The sequence below is a fragment of the Micropterus salmoides genome, unplaced genomic scaffold (genome assembly GCF_014851395.1).
Source record: "Micropterus salmoides isolate LMB-PRFRI ecotype aquatic unplaced genomic scaffold, ASM1485139v1 Ms_hic_scaffold_13, whole genome shotgun sequence".
Lineage (NCBI taxonomy): Eukaryota > Metazoa > Chordata > Actinopteri > Centrarchiformes > Centrarchidae > Micropterus > Micropterus salmoides.
Window position 1 is genome coordinate 6,763,119 of NW_024040374.1, and position 21,496 is coordinate 6,784,614.

At 38.7% G+C, this 21,496-nt stretch overlaps 1 protein-coding gene across 1 annotated transcript in view; it reads left to right on the forward strand.

Annotated features, from left to right (window-relative positions):
• The window catches only part of LOC119900369 (glypican-5-like), a 57,252-nt gene extending 40,717 nt beyond the window's left edge, over window positions 1–16,535 (forward strand). Inside the window, exons 10-11 of the mRNA XM_038715242.1 lie at window positions 13,745–13,854; window positions 13,958–16,535. Coding sequence (XP_038571170.1) covers window positions 13,745–13,854; window positions 13,958–14,053 — 206 coding nt within the window. The 3' untranslated portion in view covers window positions 14,054–16,535. The remainder of the gene's footprint in view (window positions 1–13,744; window positions 13,855–13,957) is intronic.
• Window positions 16,536–21,496: the final 4,961 nt, after the last annotated feature.

Below are 21,496 nucleotides of genomic sequence, written 5' to 3' on the forward strand. Positions count from 1 at the left end.
GTCACATCTGTGGAAACTCCAGCTTCCCGCTGGGCCTGAAACTGGCACATGGGCTATTTACAGAGAAAATTGCTGGTTATGATTTACAGAGCTGGTGGCAGCATGTGGGAATTGTGTCTCTCAAGCCACAATGAATTCCTGGATAAAGAATCACAATAAGTGACAAAAGGGGATTTTCTGCAAGTCTCCTCACTTGATGGCATCTCTATGCATATAAACAAGCCTCACACGCACTGAAGCTGAAAGAGTGATGCAGTATCAACCAGACCACAGATGGTCATTTGTTTTTTAAAGTTATTTGTACTTTTTATGGCTGCACTGTACATTTTTTGTTGATAGATCTGCCACTAAATCAGCCTGTCCCGTTCCCTGACTCGCTCTCTCTTTTTAAATTCAGGCTACAAATCACTCCTCTAAATCTGAATCGCTGAAATGTGGAGCTTATTATTTCACAGGAAAGGAAGAGCATAAAAATAAACCTGTGCTTTCGTGAGAGTGAAAATGTTTGCGAATGTGTGGATGTGTATGCACACATTCATGGGTATGGCCTCTTGTTTGTGCCCAGTATATGCTTTAAGTGTCAGATTTAAGTGTGTTTGTGTGTATGCAGGCGGTGCATCTGTTGCTGCAATGTCTTTGTGTGTAATCCAGTATGTTTTATGGATGGCCCAGTTCCCTGTCTGAATGGCTGAAACGAATCAAGTAGCATGCTGCTTCTTGACATATAATGTCTTTCTCAATATCAACCCGTTGTTATCTTTAATACACGATTGAGCTGAAGTTCTCTCTCTCTTTATCTCTGGGCTGCAGGGATGAAGAAAATATTTTACTATCCTGTAATTAATTCTTATGACATTTGGGCTTTGTTCAATACTGAAAAGGGTCAAGAGAGGTGGAGGTGGGTGTCAGGTGATATCAGCCGGGAGCTGAAATCAAACCTCAAAACGTCACCATCTCAATGCCAAGCCTTTGTTTTATTTATGTGGGTCATTTAACAGTGAGATGATATTTTAGTCATGCTGAGACAGTTTACAGCTTTTTATTATTTGATTTAAGTCCATTTTAAATTGATCTCAGCCAGGGAGGGAGACTCACTTGGCAAACATTATTCACAGATCAAAAGCCAGGAAAAAATGCAGGCGCCTCGACATATGAGCAGTTAAAAGCAGAGAGCTTAAGTTAGCATTATTTGTGCCATGTAATAAGGAAGAGACGGTGAAGTCGAGCCAGAAAAGCAGATACTGTCGTTTTCTTCTCTTACATTGTAGTCATTTGTTGTTTTGAAAATTGTTGTTATACTTACGGTTAGGTATAAAAGGTATATTTTATTCAAAATGCTCGGAGGTGAATTGCTGTCAGCATTCAAATACACCTTTCATACTTTACCAGCTGTTTATTATTATTATCTATTTTAACATGATGACATAATAATCACAGAAATGCATCTCACAGATGCCATTAAATGTACAATGTCTATAAGACTTTGCCAGAATTTTTGTTTAAAACAATAGAAAAATTAACTTACATTATCAACAGAATATTAGTACAACTAATAGTTCTGACATCATGTCAAAGATTCAACTAATACGGCCTCTAAGTTAGCTGCACGGCTAACTGACCAACTAGCTAACGGATTTAGCAGAAGTTATGACCTGATATGCTAAATGTTTCTGTTGCTATTCTTTCTTCCTTCAGTCACTTATCTTCCTCGTCTCTTGAATTCACCGAGATTAAACAGATTGATTTTTTCTTCAGATTTGCCTAATCCCTTCTTCAACTGCTCCTTCTCCGATCTCTCTGTCTCCCTAGACAGATACAGGTCCTATAATGTCAATAATGTAAATGTAATCACAGCATAAATTTTTTTCTCTTCTCTTCCATGTAACAAAGGAAATGCTGTGTCAACATAATTGCTTTGCTTTAAACTGTGATGTGGTGGTGGATGCAGAGGTGGGGATACTATGTCCCCCAGGTATCCATGAGTCACATTACAACCACTATGTCAAAATAGTCTGGAATGCACCTATTCTTTTCCATTAAGAAACCTTAACTTAAAGGGGCATTATCTAGTTTTCAGCGACCACTAGCAGTGCAGTTCTGAGATACACGTGCTCGCTTGAACTCATGAGCGAGCATAATCCGAAACACAACCAGTTTCATACTGAAATACCACAATAAACGCAGGAACACCAGCATGCAGGCTGTGACTTTTCACTCAGACATGTTCAGACTCTGTTACTTCAACGTTCCCGTCTCAGAGGCAGATCAACACCAGCGCCATACCTTTCATTCAGTGCAACAAGCCGCATATCGGCTCAATACTCCCGAAAAAGGCAGAGTGACAGCTGCTATCTGACAGTTGTTGCATGGTTTTATGTTATGTGGGTCACGTTAGTTACAGCGACTGAGGTGGAGAGGTAGACTGTATATAAAAACCACAATAAACATAAACTGAATGTTACGAAGCAAACAGCGGCAGGTCGAGCTACTGTAGCGTTAGCTGGCTGCTCCTGGCTGCATCACTAACGTTATAGGCTGACGTTAGTAAACAAATCACTCCACATTTGCTTGTTACCGTTACATCCTTTCTTGCAGGCTAAATCAACAGTGGTACACAGGATAGTAACACAGGTCGCGTTAGTTGGTGTAATGTGGAAAGCTAACGTTATATATCTTTGCACCGGATAACATTAGCAACTGCTCGGCGTTACCCTGCAACCTAATGTGACTTTCTCGTGTTTCTCCAGCTTTACTAATGCTCACTTTGTTCTTACTCAACATCATCTGAACCTGTTGTTTTGTATCCTTACGTGGAGCCTGTGTTTTGCTGTGAGCTGGTTGTTTAAGGGTGTTAGTGGACTGCATGTCGTTAGCTGCCGTGTTGAAAAGACCTTACATAATGAACCGTTATGTTTTTATTACTTTAGAATGAGCCATTTCTATCTACATAACCGCGGGTCCAAAAATGGACACACGGCTGTACAGAGAAAAATTTGCCGCTTACGTTTGTGAGACAATGAGCTGATCAGTATTACTGCCAATAAAACAGTAGCCTACAGCATGGAAGCTCAGATCAGCCAGCTAAACTTTTACTGCCCTGGTAGAAAAAATATGTAGTTGGATTGTAATTTCATGTAGTTATTCTCCAGCGCTGTTTTGGCTTTGCTACGTGGACAGAAATGTGTCGGTCTTTGTAAACTTAATTTATTGTGTGGTTTATAATGGACTGTGGTGCAGAAGCAGTGAGACTTACATTTATCTGTCAGTGGTCAAACTTGCATTAGATGAAATAGTTTTTGAGATGTTCTTCATTTACTTTGATATGTTAGTCCAGATTAGCCAACCCTCCCAAGATGTAGTAAAATGCTTACAGTATGATAACATACTAATGATTACAGTACAGTAAAACAATGTATTACAGGAGTCTGCGACATCATGTAGCACTTCATTTCTTGATGTTGCTGTTGTTGTTGAACAATTAATAATATTCACAATACCATATGGTTTGACTGAATAATTAAATAAATATAATTTCTTGACTGGCTACTCTCTGTTGTCTCAGACGACGATATCTTTTGTCCTGTGTCAGCCATCGTTGCTATCCTACGCGCTTGGAAAGGGGTGGGTGGAGCGGTGAGTGAGCAGCTTGTTGCAATTCGCAATCCTCACCACTGGATGTCACTAAAACTTACACACGTAACCTTTAATATAACATTGGGGACCTCATAACAAAGCAGCCTGTGCACAAAAAAAAGCATGTAAAAGTATAAAATTTATCTCTGCGAGCATGAGGTGTTTTCCCTTTCAGTGCTGAACTTTGTCTTCTGTGCTGGTCTAAATTGCCGGTCGGGAGCAGACTGCTTTCCTTTGTTTTTCTTTTGTTTCTCTTTTTGTTTTGTGTTTTCCGGACACATTTTTGGATCCTGGCGGAGGCTGCATAACAGCCCCATACCTGCAGTAGACGACACGGCTTCCACTGTTCTTTTACTGAGAGAAGGACAAAACGTTTGATTATCACGTCTGGTTATTGGTCCCTGATTCCATGGTGCTGCCCCTTAACAACTTTATTAACATTTCTAAAATATCTTCAATATTTTGCTAATAACCAAAACTGTTCCAGCAGATCATAACACTTATATATTCAGGAAGTCTTTGCATCTTTGTTATATTTGTGTGTGTGTGTGTGTGTGTGTGTATGTATGTATGTATGTATGTAGGAATGTGTGAATGTGTAGTCGTGAGAGACACTCAATCCCTGTAACCATGGTTACCAGGTGGTCTGTCCTCTCATGGGTCCTTATTTGATGACAATGAACAAAGGAAGAAGGGAAGAGAGGGAGGGACAAAGAAAGACAGGTTTAGAAATAGAAACAAGTTGAGGTATGGAATTTTGTCCCGTCTCTCTTGGCCAAGTAACATAATGTATTTTTTCATTGTGCTTTCTGTAATGTCATCACCTCCTTTGTGTTACAATACCTTAGAATCTGGTTAAGCATAGTTTAATTTTCAATTAAAACTTTGTCAGTATCTGGTTCTTATCATAATCCTCCACTAAATAATGGACATACAACAGGATATTGTATACTGCTGAACCATGTTCTATTTATATTCTATTTTATCCTGCTTCCCTCCATCATCTCTGCCTTGCTCCTCTGCCCTGTCCCCCTCTTCCCTTGGGCCATATTCACAAAGCGTTTAGAAGCTATTTCATCTTAAAGGGAAAGGCCAGTGTTTTCCAGCACTTGAACATGTTACCCATCTGCCTGAGGATAGTTGGATCTGCATTTGTAAGCATCTGTCTAAAGGGAGCCAGAAAGAACAATAAAAAGTCTGTCGAGGCTCGTAATCTGCACCCAAGACTATAAAAGTTCCCAGAGCAAACCTTTGCATCGGATTGATCAGTGCTATAAAATGAAACTGCTTTATTTGCACACGCATGCCCTGGAGAACATTAGGGTGTAAAACACAAATGCAGTCAGTATCACTGATACAGCAGCTTTACTCTGGAAATAAAGAGTGAAGCATTTTCTTCCTATCATGCTTTATTTCTAACAACAGAAGAATTAGAACCTTTTTTTCAATTGATTGCAATGATTTTTTCCAGTCACTGAGAGTTGAAAAATATTCAAATTTAGGAACAACGCTGCCTTCTTCACTGTCACTTCTTACCCAGCTGTCCAACCACAGTGCAGGAGGGGTGGGACAAACACCACACCGAGCCATCTCAGCTCTTGAACGAAACGCTGAGGTATTTCTTGTCTGCAAAATCTCCTGAATCCACGAATGGCGAGTCCATACCCTCGCTCTACATGTTTCAGCCTTCTCTTCATGCAGAGCAAGGGCCAGAGCAAGTAGGCCTACGTACTTTGTGGTGACAGTTTTACATTCAGTAAAATTAAGTAGCCTACTTGCAGCACATCACCACCACGGAAATCGGCATCTCGAAAAAACCCTGCTGCGCCTCCAGAGCACACCCTAGCGCTCCCAGCTAGGCGTTTTCAGAACAGTAGCTGCCGTTTTCAGCAGGTAAAAAACGCTTTGGTGGACACAGGCCCTAAGAATTGTTCTTATGTACAGTTAATAAGCGATATGCATTCGTAAATACAGAAATCTAGTTTTTGCTTTTTAATGAGAAAATGTTTACTGCATATAGAACAGATTTGTCAGCTGTTAACAACATAAATTGTCCTTACTTATTGTCCCAGCAACATGTTCACCATCAACACATTGTATTTGTTTTCCCTACAATATCTGCAACAACAACTTGGTACGCAGGAAGCAAAGTCTCCAACCGGCTCACGCTGACTTTTATCTGGTATGGATGTCATGTTTTTCAGTTGAAGTTGGTCTAGGCAGCAATTATGTTTCCTCTAAAATGCACTTGGAAAACTAAATTAATAGCATATGATTTACATTTGTATGATCATTGAGATTTGTGTGTGATTGACAATGTGGCTGGTTTATCTCTTTTCATTGCTCCTCTTTGTCTGTTCTTGGTTCTTTGGTTTTATTTTGTTTATATTGCCTAAGTCTCACAGCTTGGGGCATATTGTCTAGAACTGGTACACACACACACACACACACACACACACACACACAGAAATCAAGCTGGGAGAAGAAGGAGATAGAGAGGAGCAAATACAGGAGAGGGCGATAGGGGGTAACAGTGGGTGCAGAGAGAAAGGGAAATCATAAATGATAGGGCTCACATGCTGTGTGTGTGAGTGCGAATGTGTGTTCAGCATGTGGCAATGGTTAAAAAGCAGTAGACTTAAAAGGATAGGAGATACGGCTCAATAAAAAATTACACATTCACTTTGCTCTCACTGAGACTCTCATTCAAATTGACTCTGTTTTGTTGAACACACCCTGAGAGAGATAAAGAAATTGAACTTTACATAAAATGCTGCACATTCTGGTGAATAAACTGCATGCATTGTTGACTCCTTGCACTCAAGCTATCAACATACCCATATCTTCTATCAAGCATCTCCTTGCTGTCATGTCCTGTTCTCTCCCTCCTGACTGTCTGTCAGCCTGTCTGTTTGCCTATTTCTGCTTGCCTGTCTTTCTACCTGACTTTCTGCTTATCTCTACACCTGTTTGTTCATGTAAATCTGATTAGACATTATCTGTTTATTAATCCTCCTCTCTGCAGTGATGCTGTTATTCCTATTTGAGCTTCTGAAAGAAGCCTGTTACCCTTGCTTTGTTTACCTTTCTCCAGCTGCACCTCATATATTCAAATTCACATACTACACAACACCCCCATTGGCCTTTGTTGATGTACAACCTTCAACTACTTGAAGATCACTGTGCTGGTTTTAGTCTTTCATCCATCTCCAATCACAGTCAGCCCCTAGCTGCATTCACGTTGCAGTCTTCAGCTTTGTCTGCGCGTTTCCTCCAAAGGTTTTATGATTCCACTGGAGGCTGTGCTAAACCACAGTGAGTGGGACCTTTGGAAGATGCTTCACTGCAAGTCAAACCAAAAACTGTTAATATAGCCATTTGAAAACAAGCACTAACCACACAGTCTCAATTCGGGACCAGAGGAGCAGATGATGCAAGCTAGGTCTTCTGACCTAGCTGTTGGTTTATTAAATACACAAATAATTATAAATAAATACAAGTTTTTACTTGATTAGCCAGTTGATAATCAGTGTTGGGCAACAAGTTACTGTGATATTTTTACTTTTCCAGTAACTAGTAGCGTAAGGGATTACTATTTCCAAAACAGTAATATTATTACTGTCTACTGTTACTTATCCAAGTAACGCTTTACTAGAACACCGTTTTTTTGTCCTTCTACATGAGAACGTGACTGTGCGGCAAGTCAGAGGCAGCTCAGGTCAGCAGCACCAGACCTTATGTTGTTCAAGTCAGCTGTTAGCATAAAAGCTAAAGGAGGAATTTAGAACAAGGGAGTGAGGTGTTCTTTCCACAAATGTTAAGTATTGCCATTATGTTTCACAGTCTAAGATGCATTGTAATCCGTTGTAAACTTTATGCGACCAGCAAAAAGCTTTCTGCTAAATCAGCACAGTATAGAAAAAAACTCCAGCCTTGAAAGTAATATACTAATGTAACGTGTAACGTAACTATTTACTTTTAATACCCAGTAATAAGTATTGTAATTTTTTAAGAAGTAATATGTAACTAACTTATTTCAATTTCTCAGTAACTTGCCTGACACTGTTTATAATATAAACACTTTAACATAATTTAGCTCTCCATTACAGCACTAACAGTATTTCACTATTTCAGGTGAGCAACCATGTATTGATTGACCTTTCATCGTAAATAGTGTCACCACCTGCCTGCTTTTCTGCCAACCCGACATGAAGAGATTCTTGAAGAAACAGATTTATATAACATGGTTTTTTTTCTAGCGGCATGGTTAGGGATGGCAAGGTTGGTCAGTGCACCGCTTTCATCCAGACTGAAATATCTCAACAACTGATGGATTGCCATGAAATTTATTTTATTTTATCCTCATTTATGGAGGATGAATCCCAGTGACATTAGTTATCACTTAACTTTTCAATATCTGCAAAACTAACCTCAGCTGTACTTTGTGTTTTATTGAAAATTAGCAAATGTTAGCATGCTAATGAGCTAAACTCAGACAGTGAAAATGGAAAACATTATACCTGCTAACATGTTAGCATTGTTCCTGTAAGCATGTTAGCATGCTGATGTTAGCATTTAGCTTTAGACAGTCTCACAATTAGTTAGCATGGCAGTAGTTTTTTAACTTGTTTAAAGTAAATTCCGTCATTGTGCTAGAACTGTTTTCATTGCTGTGCTGAGATGAAGTGATAGAGTTTGGCAGTGAAGAATTACATATTGGCTTTGTTGCAGAATCAGCACAGTGGTAGCAGAGAGCTTCCTTTGCACAACCAGTTGGTAGCTAAAACCAAAGTGCTTGCTTGTGACATGTCATGCCTTATAACATAATATTGTAAATTTCAAAAATGTTTTTTATAATACACAATTATTATTAATTTATAATAGTACAAACCAGAATCATTAAATTGTCTGAGTCTCTAGAAAAGAGCAGAATATCAGAATTATATTACTATACTATATATAAGTTCATCATCACCAAGTTGAACATATCGTATATTACCATAGCAATTGCCATTGTCATTTCGATATATTACCACTGTTCATTTACTATGATGTTCACAGTCCATGGCCTTCTTTCTTTTTTTTCTTTCTTTCTTTCCAAGCTTTTTTATTTTGCTATCACTTTATAATTTGATTCTGATAAGCACTTGCTGAGAGTATAATCCACAGCTACCTTTTCCATGCTCTTCCTGCTCTGTGTGTGTGTGTGTGTGTGTGTGTGTGTGTGTGTGTGTGTGTTCTTCCCTGGGGAACTGAGGCTGAAGTAATGAAATGCTCATTACTGATTCAGCTGGAAATGCTAGGGATACATTTACACGCCCCCCCACACACACCAGCTATCCAGACACCTTTCAAGGTCACCTCATTTGTGTTTGTGTGTCTTTGTGTGTGTGTGTGTGTGTAAGAGAGAGAGAGAGAGAGAGAGAGAGAGAGAGAATGAATGTCTGTTTTATACATACAAATTGAGGGGCAACAAGATTGTACACAAATGGGGCCTTAAATATACCACAGGCATCTGATATCAGACATGATCATTAACACACTCCATCCTTTGTCTATTTCATACACACACACAAATACAAATTCACCTTTGCTGTCAGGTCACTTTTCAAATTCATCAGATCATGCATCCATCCACAGGGACACACACACACACACACACAGCACATATACTGTATATAAAACATAAACACAGAAATATTTGAACTACTTGAAGTTACCTTCCGAGGTCAGACAAGAAAGTACAAATTATCCTCTTCCTTTTTTACTGTAACTCATGTACTGCATCCATTCAGTTCTGCTTTACGCACAGATTTGCCTGATCAAAGCATAACTAACATGTTTGTGTGACACACTATGTTTATGGACACACTGTATTGTCTGCTTAGGAAGATGCTGCGTTATCAGTTGGATTTTGTTTCAGATGGCAGACTGGGGGAATGCATGAAAGAGAGTTAAACACTGTACTGCTGAGGTTTTGACATTGGCTTCTCTGGAATGGATGCTTTGGGGATGCTTGTTACAGATCCTGCAGCAATGCTAAATCCTGAACATTACAATGGATTAAGGTACCACAGGTGCAAATAATGATTTTGCCTCGATGGTCATTTGGAGGTAGAATGTTTTGCTTCTATAATACAAAAACAAAACAATGAAATTACAATCAAACAATGGGAATGATGACTAACATGTTTTATCTCATTTGTTTCAGTACATACATTACATTGGCTAAAATTTGTCTATTTTGAAATTGGGCAAATAAATGACATGAATAAAGACATGCCACTTCTTATCAGCAATATCTTTTTGATATCTACTGTCACTTATATCTTACACAGATGAACATTTGTTTATTTAGCCCCGATCAGAGATTTATTTAATAAAATAGTGAAGCCTCAACAAATTAAATCAAACAATCTCCTGAAAAATATGTTAAAATTTTGTTTTAATGATTATAATAATTTGTCAGCTGGTACACATTTATTCCTGTACACAGTGAACAAAACTTGAAAGTGTTCTCAGCTAAAAAAAATTTGTGTGCATTTTTAAAGAAACAAGCTAAATATCTGAATATGTACAAAGGGGAAAAAAACATGCATGACAAGTGTTTTAATAAAAGAGAACATTTGTTACTGAATTCAGTATATTACATTCTGTTTTAATTTATTTTTCTTATTCATCTGTGGTATTTTTTCTGGTTTTGGTAACCGTGTATTAGTCCAATAATAATCATATTAATGTATTTTATCTAGATTTCTTTACGCATGACACATAATTAGTTACATTTTGTGAATAATCCTTCCGGTTGCCAGAAATTGTCAGTTTTCAATTATGTTCCTTTTGCAACTATAAGGCATATCGTTCTCTTTTAGATTAAAAACATCCTCACCAAAAACTGTGTATGTGTTGACATATGTGTGTGTGTGTGTCTGAGAGAGAGAGAAAGAAAGATACTATTCACTGTGCTAGCAGCCAGTCTGTTTCCTGTGGGTCACCACATCTCTGATTTATGGCCCTGCTCCACCTGCTTGGGACCCTTGCTGTCACCCCATGGCAAACACTTCCCTTGAATCCAATTGCATTTTTATCTTATTATTTTGCAAAAGTTATCTAAATTGCAAGTCAGTGGTGAATAGGACACATGTATTTGTTTGGATAGGGGATGATGTATTACATATTTTCACCAACTCTCCTCTTCAGCCATTATAATATGTGAAGACCATTTTTTTCCCTTCCTTGTGAACTGTCAGTTCAACTCCTCTGGGGATGCAAACTGTGCATGAATGGACGCGTAAACTAGTCATATGCTGGATGCCAATGAAGAAGGCAGAACCCTTTGGCTGATCTGCAGTTGGACTGACCTGGACACTGCAATCTACCACAGCAACTCACTGATGGGATCCTTCAAATGTCAATCCTGCATTCTGATTATCACACACAGACACAAACACACACACCTCCTCATTACTTACTGCAGTAAAGGTTAAACTACCCCATGAGTATGACCAGTGACACTGTTCATCACTCATCTCTCTCTCTTGGTGTGTGTGTGTGTGTGTGTGTGTGTGTGTGTGTGTGTGTGTGTGTGTGTGTGTGTGTGTGAGAGATCGCGCACGCATGTATTTCTAGCCAATCTGCCATATGTGACATGTTCTGGATTGTTGCTTAGAGACAAACATGCCGAAGGGCATGTAGGAGGAGACTGCAGAACACACACATACACATGCACACACACGACCATGTATATACACACTCAAAGCAGCTTTCCAAAGTTAGAGTGATTTCAGACATTCAGTCTAATTATGAACCTCATCATACTATGGATTACTGTAGTACTGGAATCACAATGTTGTGGTAATGTAGTAGAGGTATAAAGATAAAGCATATTGGTAATATTCAAGTAAATACATGTACCTCAATATTGTACTTAACTACAGTACTTGAGTAAATGTACTTAGCCCATACCCCCCCCCCCCCAAAAAAAAAAAAAAAATCTAAAATTGCAATTTGCATATTGCCTTTTCTCTTCAGTATAAACAATTAATGAAAAACGTTAGGAATTTTCAGAAGTTCTTTTTGGCCTAATTAAAGGGACAGAACAAATTAACTTGCCATTTTCATCTAAACCAGCTTACTGTAATAGCAAAAGACGTTTTTTACATAATTCCATTTTTTACAGAACCAAGATGACCAAAGTCACATATAGTAAGTCAAAACATGAATTAGTCACACTACATTTGTTATGGAGGAAAAGCAATAATAATACGATGCAGTTCTGTTCCTTAAACAGGTTCACACCAGATGTGACACAAGGTTCGGATGGGAACAGATGGACATAAACCAGACCACACACACACACACACACACACATACACACACACAAACACACAAACGCTCATTTGCACAGCCATGAGCCCACAGTCCCTTGTTGCAGCTATTTGTCAAGTTAGCACACAATAAAGTACAGATTCCGTATTGGTTAACATTGTGCTGTGAGTAAATCAACACAGACAGTCAAAAACAAAAACTCATAATGCGTCTCTCATACAGGTTTCAAATTGTTTTGCAGGAGAGTGTCTATGTCTGCATTTTGAATTCCGAATGTTTTGTGTGCACATGCTTATGGTTATGTGTATATTTATATGGGTGTTTTCCAGCTTCCTTCATGTCTGATTCATTATGAGATATAATATTTGTGTGAGTGTGTGAACATTAACAACTCACCTCATTCCTTATCGACTGAAAGAGCCTCTTTGTCTATTGTACTGCAGAACAATGTGTATTGTAAGAGACAGAATCAGATTTCTGCCCAAGCAGGTGTGTGTGTGTGTGTGTGGGTGTTGCATGCCAGGATAGAGCATGTTGCAACTGTTGTGCAAGTGTTTTTTTGTGACAGTGCAGGTGAGTATGAGAATGTATTGATATGGCTGGTGTGTGTGTGTGTGTGTGTGTGCATTTAGCTGGCGGCACAGTCTGTCTCCCACCTGTCCTAATTCACTCCTTTACCTGAGCTCCTCCCATGAGGGGCCTGGAGTCCTGTCAACACACCCACAAACCTACATACATGCATATGTATGTGTATGTAGCGTTAAAGCAGTTGGTGAAGTCCGACCATATGCCAGTTAAATAAAGTAATATTCCGCACAACTGTGTTTGTGTGTGTTTGTGTGTATGTGTGTGCTTATGTGTGTAAGTAATAGTATTCACATTTGTGCAGAGCTGTGGGTGGGTGGGGTGAAATCCATAAATCTCTCAGGTCTAAACAACAACAAAACAGCCATAACTAATGCAAGATTTTGTGCAATCATGAGACTAAAAACAGAACCAGAAATTACTTCCACAAATCTTGACTCAGTTAATTTATGGACTTGTTTATTTATGAAGATATTTGTAAACTAGATTTCTCAAAATGACTGCAAATGCCTGACCTTGGTTTGGTTGATTTAATTGATCTTTTCAGATGCGTAAACCTCTAAAATGTGCAATGTCTTACATTGCTTGTAAGACTTGATTAATGCATTTCTATATTTATCATGTTCAAGATTAGTATCATGTAATTTAATAAATACTTTGGATAATAGATCTGTATTTCTAGAGCACTCAGAAACTAAGCTTTAAAGTACTTCACACAATATACAAGAAAAACCAACAATAATAAAAGTCCAGCAAAATCAGATTTTAAAAAGGGATATAAGAATATGATCTTGAGATTAAATACTATATGATTGTATACTTCACACCTTTAGTATAACTAATAAACTTGACACCACATACAGTGATTAAGAGTGTGTGAAAACTAGTTAGCAAGTCAAAATTGATGGAAAAATGGTTGAAACGTCCAGTTGTGATAGCATGATGAATGCAAACATGATGAAGTCCAAGCCTGACATGGATAATTCCAGGATCACTCTGTATGAATACCACACCCCTTTAATACCACAATCCACTTTTTATTATTAATTGTGTTAAAAAAAAAAAACATCCTTTATAAAATCCACTTAATATATTTGAAACAGGACAGGCGGTGTTGATAAAAGAGGTATAGAACAACTGCTTACTTTATGTACTTGCACTGTCTTGTACTCTTAATGTTTGCTTCTGTCTTCCTCAGGTGATGAGACAAATGATATGTCCAGTGGTCACAGTCCAGCAGCAAAGGACAAGGCTCTTGTTCCTCCTCCTCGTCGCCCCATTCCTCCTCATCACCTCTCACCTCCACAGGTAAGTCATGACCATTACTCATTTCACATCCATTCTCTCCTTCCTCTATTCCTCTCATCTTTAAATACTACAGTACAGTATCTTATTGCATATTCTCTGACAGGTGGCTGTTCATGGCTCAGCGCACACGTTGTCCGTTGAATCGCTACCTTTGACCCTGGTGGCCCTGCTGCTCCTACTGCCATGGGAACACCGCTGAGCATCCAGAGATGGTCCGTGAGACTTACAGAGGCAAAAAGACTGAGAGACCACCATATATGCTTTGTGGTGAAGTTGAGTATTTGGAGTTTTTGTAAGCACTCTGACTGTTTTTGTTTCGAGTTGCCCGGCAGGTGGGACGAGCTGTTGATTCATCACAGTTGTGCATTTTTATGTTGCCTGTACTGACCTCTACATGTGTTTGTTTATTTGTATTTAACTCTGATAGGATAGGTTGCAAAGCACTACTGACTTTTTTGAAGAGAGATGTATATACAAATATATATATTATATATTTATATAAAGAATTTCTATAGATAACAATGGCTTGATGTGTAAATAGAGATTAATATAGAACAGAGCAGACTGACTTGAACATGAAGGGATGTTTGGTTTGGTTTGACCTTTACATCATGTATCCCCTACAGAGAGTAAGATCCTTGACAGCTATAGTTCAGGCTGAAGGCATTCACTGTAGCAGTAGTGAACTTAAATTGACGGCACACTTGTTAGGACTTATTAATGTTGGAGAACTCTGCACAGAGAGCTAAACATAGGCTGGTTTTCCCAATAGGCCAAACAACCAATTATGTGATAGTTTTACAGATGGTCATGCAGCGTAATGAAGAATTTGTGCCCTGTAAGCCTAGGCAGACTGAAGCCCTTCCAACACTTCCAATGTTTTCTTTTTTCATACAAGCTGTGTGATTTTTTTGTATTTTCAAAGCCAGCTGAGTTTTAACTGTAACACAAAATGTTAATTCGTCCAGAAATGACTCTTTAACAGCAGAGATCTCTCCCAAGAAATATGTGTGTATTTTGTCATTTCTAGGCATATAATACATTTTACGGCCTTGGTAGTTGTGGGAGAAGATGTTTCTCTTCTCAAAGTGTACAGTGTGCATAGGTGTAATCATGTAACGGCTTCTATTTCAACTTCAATTTCACTTGTAAGCTGCCATAGCCATCCTTGGCAGAAAGCTTAAAAATGAGCATATCCTAAACAATAAAAAGCACCTAATAAAAGAAAATACTAATTATGGACCACGTTTAAGAGCAAAGCCTGAACAATGGATTATTTGACATCTCATTATCATATCATATCATTTATCATATCGTTGAACTGTCACAGTGATTTCTAAGGCTGGCTGGTCTCCAAATGTATTAATTAATACTCCTGCAGTGAAATAATACATAAGACTCTAAGAATTCAGCAAAATACTATATAAGTAGAACTTGTCTAACTCTGATACATGTGTTATCAGCTTGTCTCCGTATCTAGTAAAGACAAGAGATGGAGTATCAAGAGAGTGATCAGAGGACAGCTGAGGCCAGATCCAAACATGTTTCTTTTAAATGTAATTCATATTAATTAGGAGTATCAAGTCCTCCCGGCTCTCTGTTGAGTCTCAACAGAGAGCAGAACAGCAGGACAGACAACTGGAATACTGATTAAATAAATTCAAAAGCTGAATGACACTGTGTGCACTTCTGTCAGTGGGTGACTTGACTTTCTTCTAAGATCTATCATCATTTTGTCTCACATAGGTGTTGAAAATTTCCTTCATCACCTGAGACAGTTTATTTATGAAGGAATGTGAGTGACAGATGAGACAACTGAAGCAATACCATTTAGAGCCTTAGTGTGTGAGTTATCTGGGCAGTGAGCCCAAATACCATGTTGGCTAGCAGGATGCTTTACAACATAATCTTTTAAACAAATTTAAGAATTTTACCCAAATGAGATAAGTGATTTTGGATTCAAGCCAGCCCCTCCATCTTTCACAGCCCTTGCTAAGCAACCTACATAAACAAACCACCAAAACACACCAATGCACATTTTCCCAAACGTTTCCCAACATGGGATAAGACCATGGTGTATTTCAAATTAAATCATCTGGAAAGTGAAGATGAAATTGCTAATATGATGTTACAAGTCATTCTGTGGATGCTGACCTTCATCTGTGAGGTACAAACTCCCATCTGTGAATTGCAAGTTGAAATGTTGACAAATCTCTGTAGTGAATGAAGTGTGAATCTTGTTAGTGCATTTTTATATGAAATAGAGCAATGTTATATCAAGCCTAAAAATGACATCCTTTTGTTCCTCTCGTGCTGTGTTTTCATAGTGGTTCTCAGCATGTGTGTTGAGGCACACTGGTGTGCCATGGTGTGACCTGTACTGTGTCATTGTTATAAAATTATTAAATGTTCTTTATCAAGGCTTAACAGATCTTTGTGTTTAGAAATTCTAATTTTTGTTGTAGTAATGAAGCAGTATGCATGAACACCAGGATGCAAAAAGCAGCCACTTAGCGACAGTACTATGGTTTTTTTTCGTCACACTGAACACCACTGCTAATTTAATACACTAAAACAGTGACTCTCATGTGAAACCTAATGTAATACACGGTGTCCTGCTGCTCTGTTGTGTCATTAATCTTCATCTTAACATCTTCGGTATAATAAACTGTTTTCAAATACATTTTGTACCTTGCCTTTTATATATATTGTGTAACAGCCTCAGTCTAGGATGCACACAGGAGCCACAAATGGAACTGAAGGGTCAAGGTGTAAAATAGAATTTCTAAATAATTGTAATAAATAAAAACAATGATAATTAGACATTTATTTCATTTTTATAAATTTATATGGTAGGAAAAAATATGACACAGAGTCGTGGTCCTCTACACATTACTTACTGCGTAAAGAGATTGCATTATGGTTCAATTTGAGACAGTAAATGTAGCTGGACACTTTCATACGGTTATGGTATGGCTTAGGTTGTTGAATTTTGGCCATCTATCCCAACATAAAATAAAGAAATGTATTTATTTATTTATTTATTGAGAAATATATTTACTGTCAGAGCATCCACCACATCTTGGCTGTTAAAACAGATGTTTGGAGCCATCACAGCTTTATGTATACATATATATATATGGAATATATAGCTGCAGTTCTTTGGCCTCTGGCCCTTTGAGAGATTACTATGATTGGATTGGCATGGTCAGGAAGTTGGCACAGATTGCTTGGTTGGCACAGGAAAGTGCCAGGGGATGATGGGAAATAAAGACATCATTGAATGCAAATTGCCCCAGAGAAGATGACATGCAGATAGAGAGAGGACATGAAGGAGAAAGACTGTGAGAAGGAGGTGCTGCCATTCCTCATCCTGATGTTGGCACAATGTAGTCCCACCCATATGTTTCAGTCTAAGAATGGTGTTTCAAGATGTCTTTAAATGTAATATTTTTCTTTAGATTTTTATTCATTGTTGTTGATTTATCATTTTCTTTTCATTCGCAGGAAATGTGCCTGCTTTAATTAATTACCTAGAAGTGAACGTCTGACACACTTCAGCAAAGGAGGGCAAAGAGCCAATATACTCTGCCCATCCCAGAACATGAAAACAAAGAGACAGAAAAGCAAGAGGTGAAGAAGGTGAAAAAGAAACTAGAATGAATCAAGAGTTCATGACAAAGAGAAGGAGCCAGGGATTTGCAGGATGTTGTTTCAACAAGCTGGTGAGATTGCTCTGCTGAATATTATCCTTCCTCTGTGCCAGCACTAATGAAATCAGAGTGCTGATTATTTTAACCCTGTCCAAGGGTTATGATTGAGATTTGTGCTATTTAAATCATATTTATGTTCCTATCCTCACCAGTGTTTGCAGCCTTCAAGACACACATTATATCAGATTACTGACTGTACACGTTGCAGCTCTACATGATTTTATTGCTGTTTTAGCTATACACAAATGATGAAAGACGTTCTGGGTATTGGGAGCCATGCGATTACAAGGATCACCCAGGAGGCACACCTGCCTGTGTTAAAGACACAAAACAACACAACTGGATTTATTGATTTACAAGGTGTTATAAGGACCGGAAAGCATTTATTTGTAAATCTGGGTCTATCCATCTGTGAAGGGACCCTTGAATCTTTCTGATTTGCCCAATAAAATTCTAGTGTTATGTGTAAATACTTTTCTATACTGAAGAACTGCAGCATAAGATTTAAGAAAAAAATTTTCTCTCTCAACAATAAGTAAGTATTCCATCTATAATAAGGTGGAATGACAAATATTGTTTCAAATCTTTCACTTACTCTAACTAGAAGTCCATTCTTTTGTTATGCTTATGGGTGTATAAAAGATACTTGAATATTAATGACAGCAGATGGAATCTCTGTGGCAGTGGTGTGGCATCAATCTAAATTTGGATTGGAGTTTTAGGACTCATTTAATCCTGAAAGCTGATCAACTTTACTGTGGTTGGCAGCTTCCGTATATGCAGCCTTTAAGGCCAACATAGAGCAGCACTGGAGAAGAAACCAAAGATTAAGTGTCTTGTTAAAGGGCACTTTAACATCAGTTTCTGTGTGAAAGGAGAGTGTTGAATCATCTAACTCACTTTAACACACCCAAGGTATCCAAACCGTTCAATGCTCTGAACCTGTTTTGGTAAACTGGCAATAACTGAATTTTTGGCCACTTGGGGGCAGCAGAAACAAGCAGCAAACGCTATCATATTAGGTACGTTCGAGATGACTGCGGCTGACTTTCGCCAACTTGATAGTCTAACGTGAGCTGCAGGCGACTGCAGGGGCGGGGTGTAAAAACGGCAGTCAAGTCGGACACATTCTACCTGCGTGAGCTTACTGTGATTTGCAAAGAAAAATGCCGCGAGACCAGGCAAAAGTGTGGTTCCAATTTTGTGCAGTTGTAGAAAAGCAGCCGCCTTGTGACGTTTTGCAGCGCCGGCGAAAGTCAGACACAATTTCTAACCAGCATGCCTTATTTTAAGTCCAGCATGCATCACGTTAAGTCAGTGCTGTGCAATGCCGCATGAAGTCAATCGCACCTCATATCACTTTTCAAGTTAGCAAACGGTTGCCTCTTTACACATTCAGCGTATACAATTATTTTGAGTTGAGTTTCTAGACACGTGGCAAATGTAAGTCCTAAATTCACACTGCTTTTAGCTCTGTTTTAGGTCACCACCAAGTCCTAAGGGATGCTGCTGAATGCTCCACAATTCTCTACCTTTGTCTCTCTGCCTTTTGGTATATGGCAGGTAGTGTACAGTGGGTTATTTCTTTATTTTTTAAGTGTCACAAGCCAAGAATTTTCTGTACAGCATGAGCCATATGTCTCTTCGTTTAATTTAAATTACTGTAATGTAATGACAGAAGAACAGCCGTACAAACATTAAAACTGTCTTACAGTTGTGTTTTGCTCTGCTGCTGTTGCTGGGTCGTCTGCTGCTGCGTTCAAGACTGACGGATGGCTGCAGCCATACCCGACTCTCTGCAGAGGTCTGTGTGACTACGGGAGCAGAGGGCTCTGTGAGCGGACAGCTGGCCGGCCCATAGATTGTATGGGCCTCGCTAGCTCCTCCGGCATGTTGGCGCGAGCTTCCCACGCTGCCACTTGCGGAGCTTCTCAACTCCGAAAACTTTTGAGCACATTTTTCTTATTGACAATGAATATTGTCAATATACGACATCTACACATTTGATTTCTCCCATCAAAAATTCTCAGAAGTGGATTTAGTGATGAAATAGTGTACGACACTTGTAAAACATGTTCTCTTGTTGGCCTCTCTCTGCTGTTTCCCACTTCTCCCGTGTTGTTGGTCCCGCCCCTTCCGCTACGTAGCTAAAATGGCGGTTGTAGAGAGGGCTGCAGACTGTAGCTTACGGGGAGTGGTGTGAGCGAGGGGCGTGGTGTGAGCGCTGGTCGGTCAAAGTTCATCAGGCTAGAAGACGGGATTTAAAGAAGAAGACGGTAACATAAATAATGACGCAGCAGAAGCAGCAGGTAGGTAATCACAGCTCAGAGCACCAAAAGTTCAATCTATGATGTTAATGGACAAATAAGTACAATTATAAAAAAAATAAATAAAAAGTTATTAATTTCAGCTGTTTAACGTTGTTAATCTAAATAAAGATATAATTAATAGTTAATATTAGTATCTTTTCACGTCAGTAGTACTATTGACAAGAAAAAATTAATATTGCACTACTTAGCACACTACACTTTTCTTCCCCTGAAGCCATCCTGTTGTTGATTACATTTCCCTGTGTATTTGTATAATATTGTGTTGTATTAAGTTTTTCTTTAAATCACAAGCTTTCGTCAACTCACAACTACAATGTCCACACATGCGTGATACAAATTGGGTGGGAATAAAGATGCGCGTGTGCAGAATAGACGATAGAGAAAGGTGCTGCGGTTACAGCCAATCATTACAGACTGTACCGGGAGGGGGAGTGGCGTGAGCGAGGGGTGCGGCGTGAGCGAGAGGCGTGGCGTGAGCGGTGCTACAGTTCGCAGCCGGACGTTATTAGTTGTTGAGTCTGAGAAGTGTCAACTTTTTGGCCGTTATGAGTGTACCATCCAGGTACTCACAGTGCACTGCATTTTGCCCTACTTCTCAGTGTGAACGTACTTACGCACTCAAAATAGTAAGTATGGAAGTGCGTGAACTGAGACACAGCAGCTGTCTTAGTTCGGCATGTCAGCATGCTAACCTTAATTAACAATAAAAAGAATGTACAGCTGAGGCCAATGGGAATTTCTTTAAGTTATTGTATTAGTATTTGGCGTAAGTATCGGACAAATTCAAATTTTGATCTGAAGAATATACTATTTGGAGAGTAATAATAATAATAATAATCCTTATTTGTAGAGCACTTTTCAAAAACAAGTTACAAAATGCTTTAACAAGTGTAAAGAATAATACAAAAAACAAGATAAGAGCATGAAAATATTGAAAAGACCAAAATACAGATTAATATAAAATTAGTAAAATACAATAAAATAAAAGGGATAAAATAAAGTCAAATAAGATCGGGAAAGGCTCTCCTATAAAAGTATGTTTTAAGAAGGGACTTAAAAGAGTTCACTGACTCAGCCGACCTGATTTCCTCGGGCAGGCTGTTCCAGAGCCTCGGGGCCCTGACAGCAAACGCTCTGTCCCCTTTAGTTTTCAGTCGAGACTCTGGAACAGACAACAGACCTCTGCCCGAGGATCTCAAGGTACGTGCTGGTGTGTATGGGACTAAAAGTTCAGAAATATAACAAGGCGAGAGGCCATGAAGAGCTTTAAAAGTGATCAATAGAATTTTAAAGTCAATTCTAAAACATACTGGGAGCCAGTGTAATCTAAAGCTAAAATAGGAGTAATGTGGTCATATTTCTTTGTTCTGGCTAAAAGCCTGGCAGCTGAGTTCTGGACAGTCTGGAGTCAATCAATAGATTTTTGGGTTAAACAGGTGAAAAGGCTGTTGCAATAATCCAGGCGTGATGAGATGAAGGCTTGTAAAATGGTCTCGATGTCCTTAAAAGTTAACATAGATCGAATTTTAGCTATATTTCTAAGTTGATAAAAACATGATTGAACAAGCTTTGTGGTGTGCTGCTCGAAATTTAAATTAC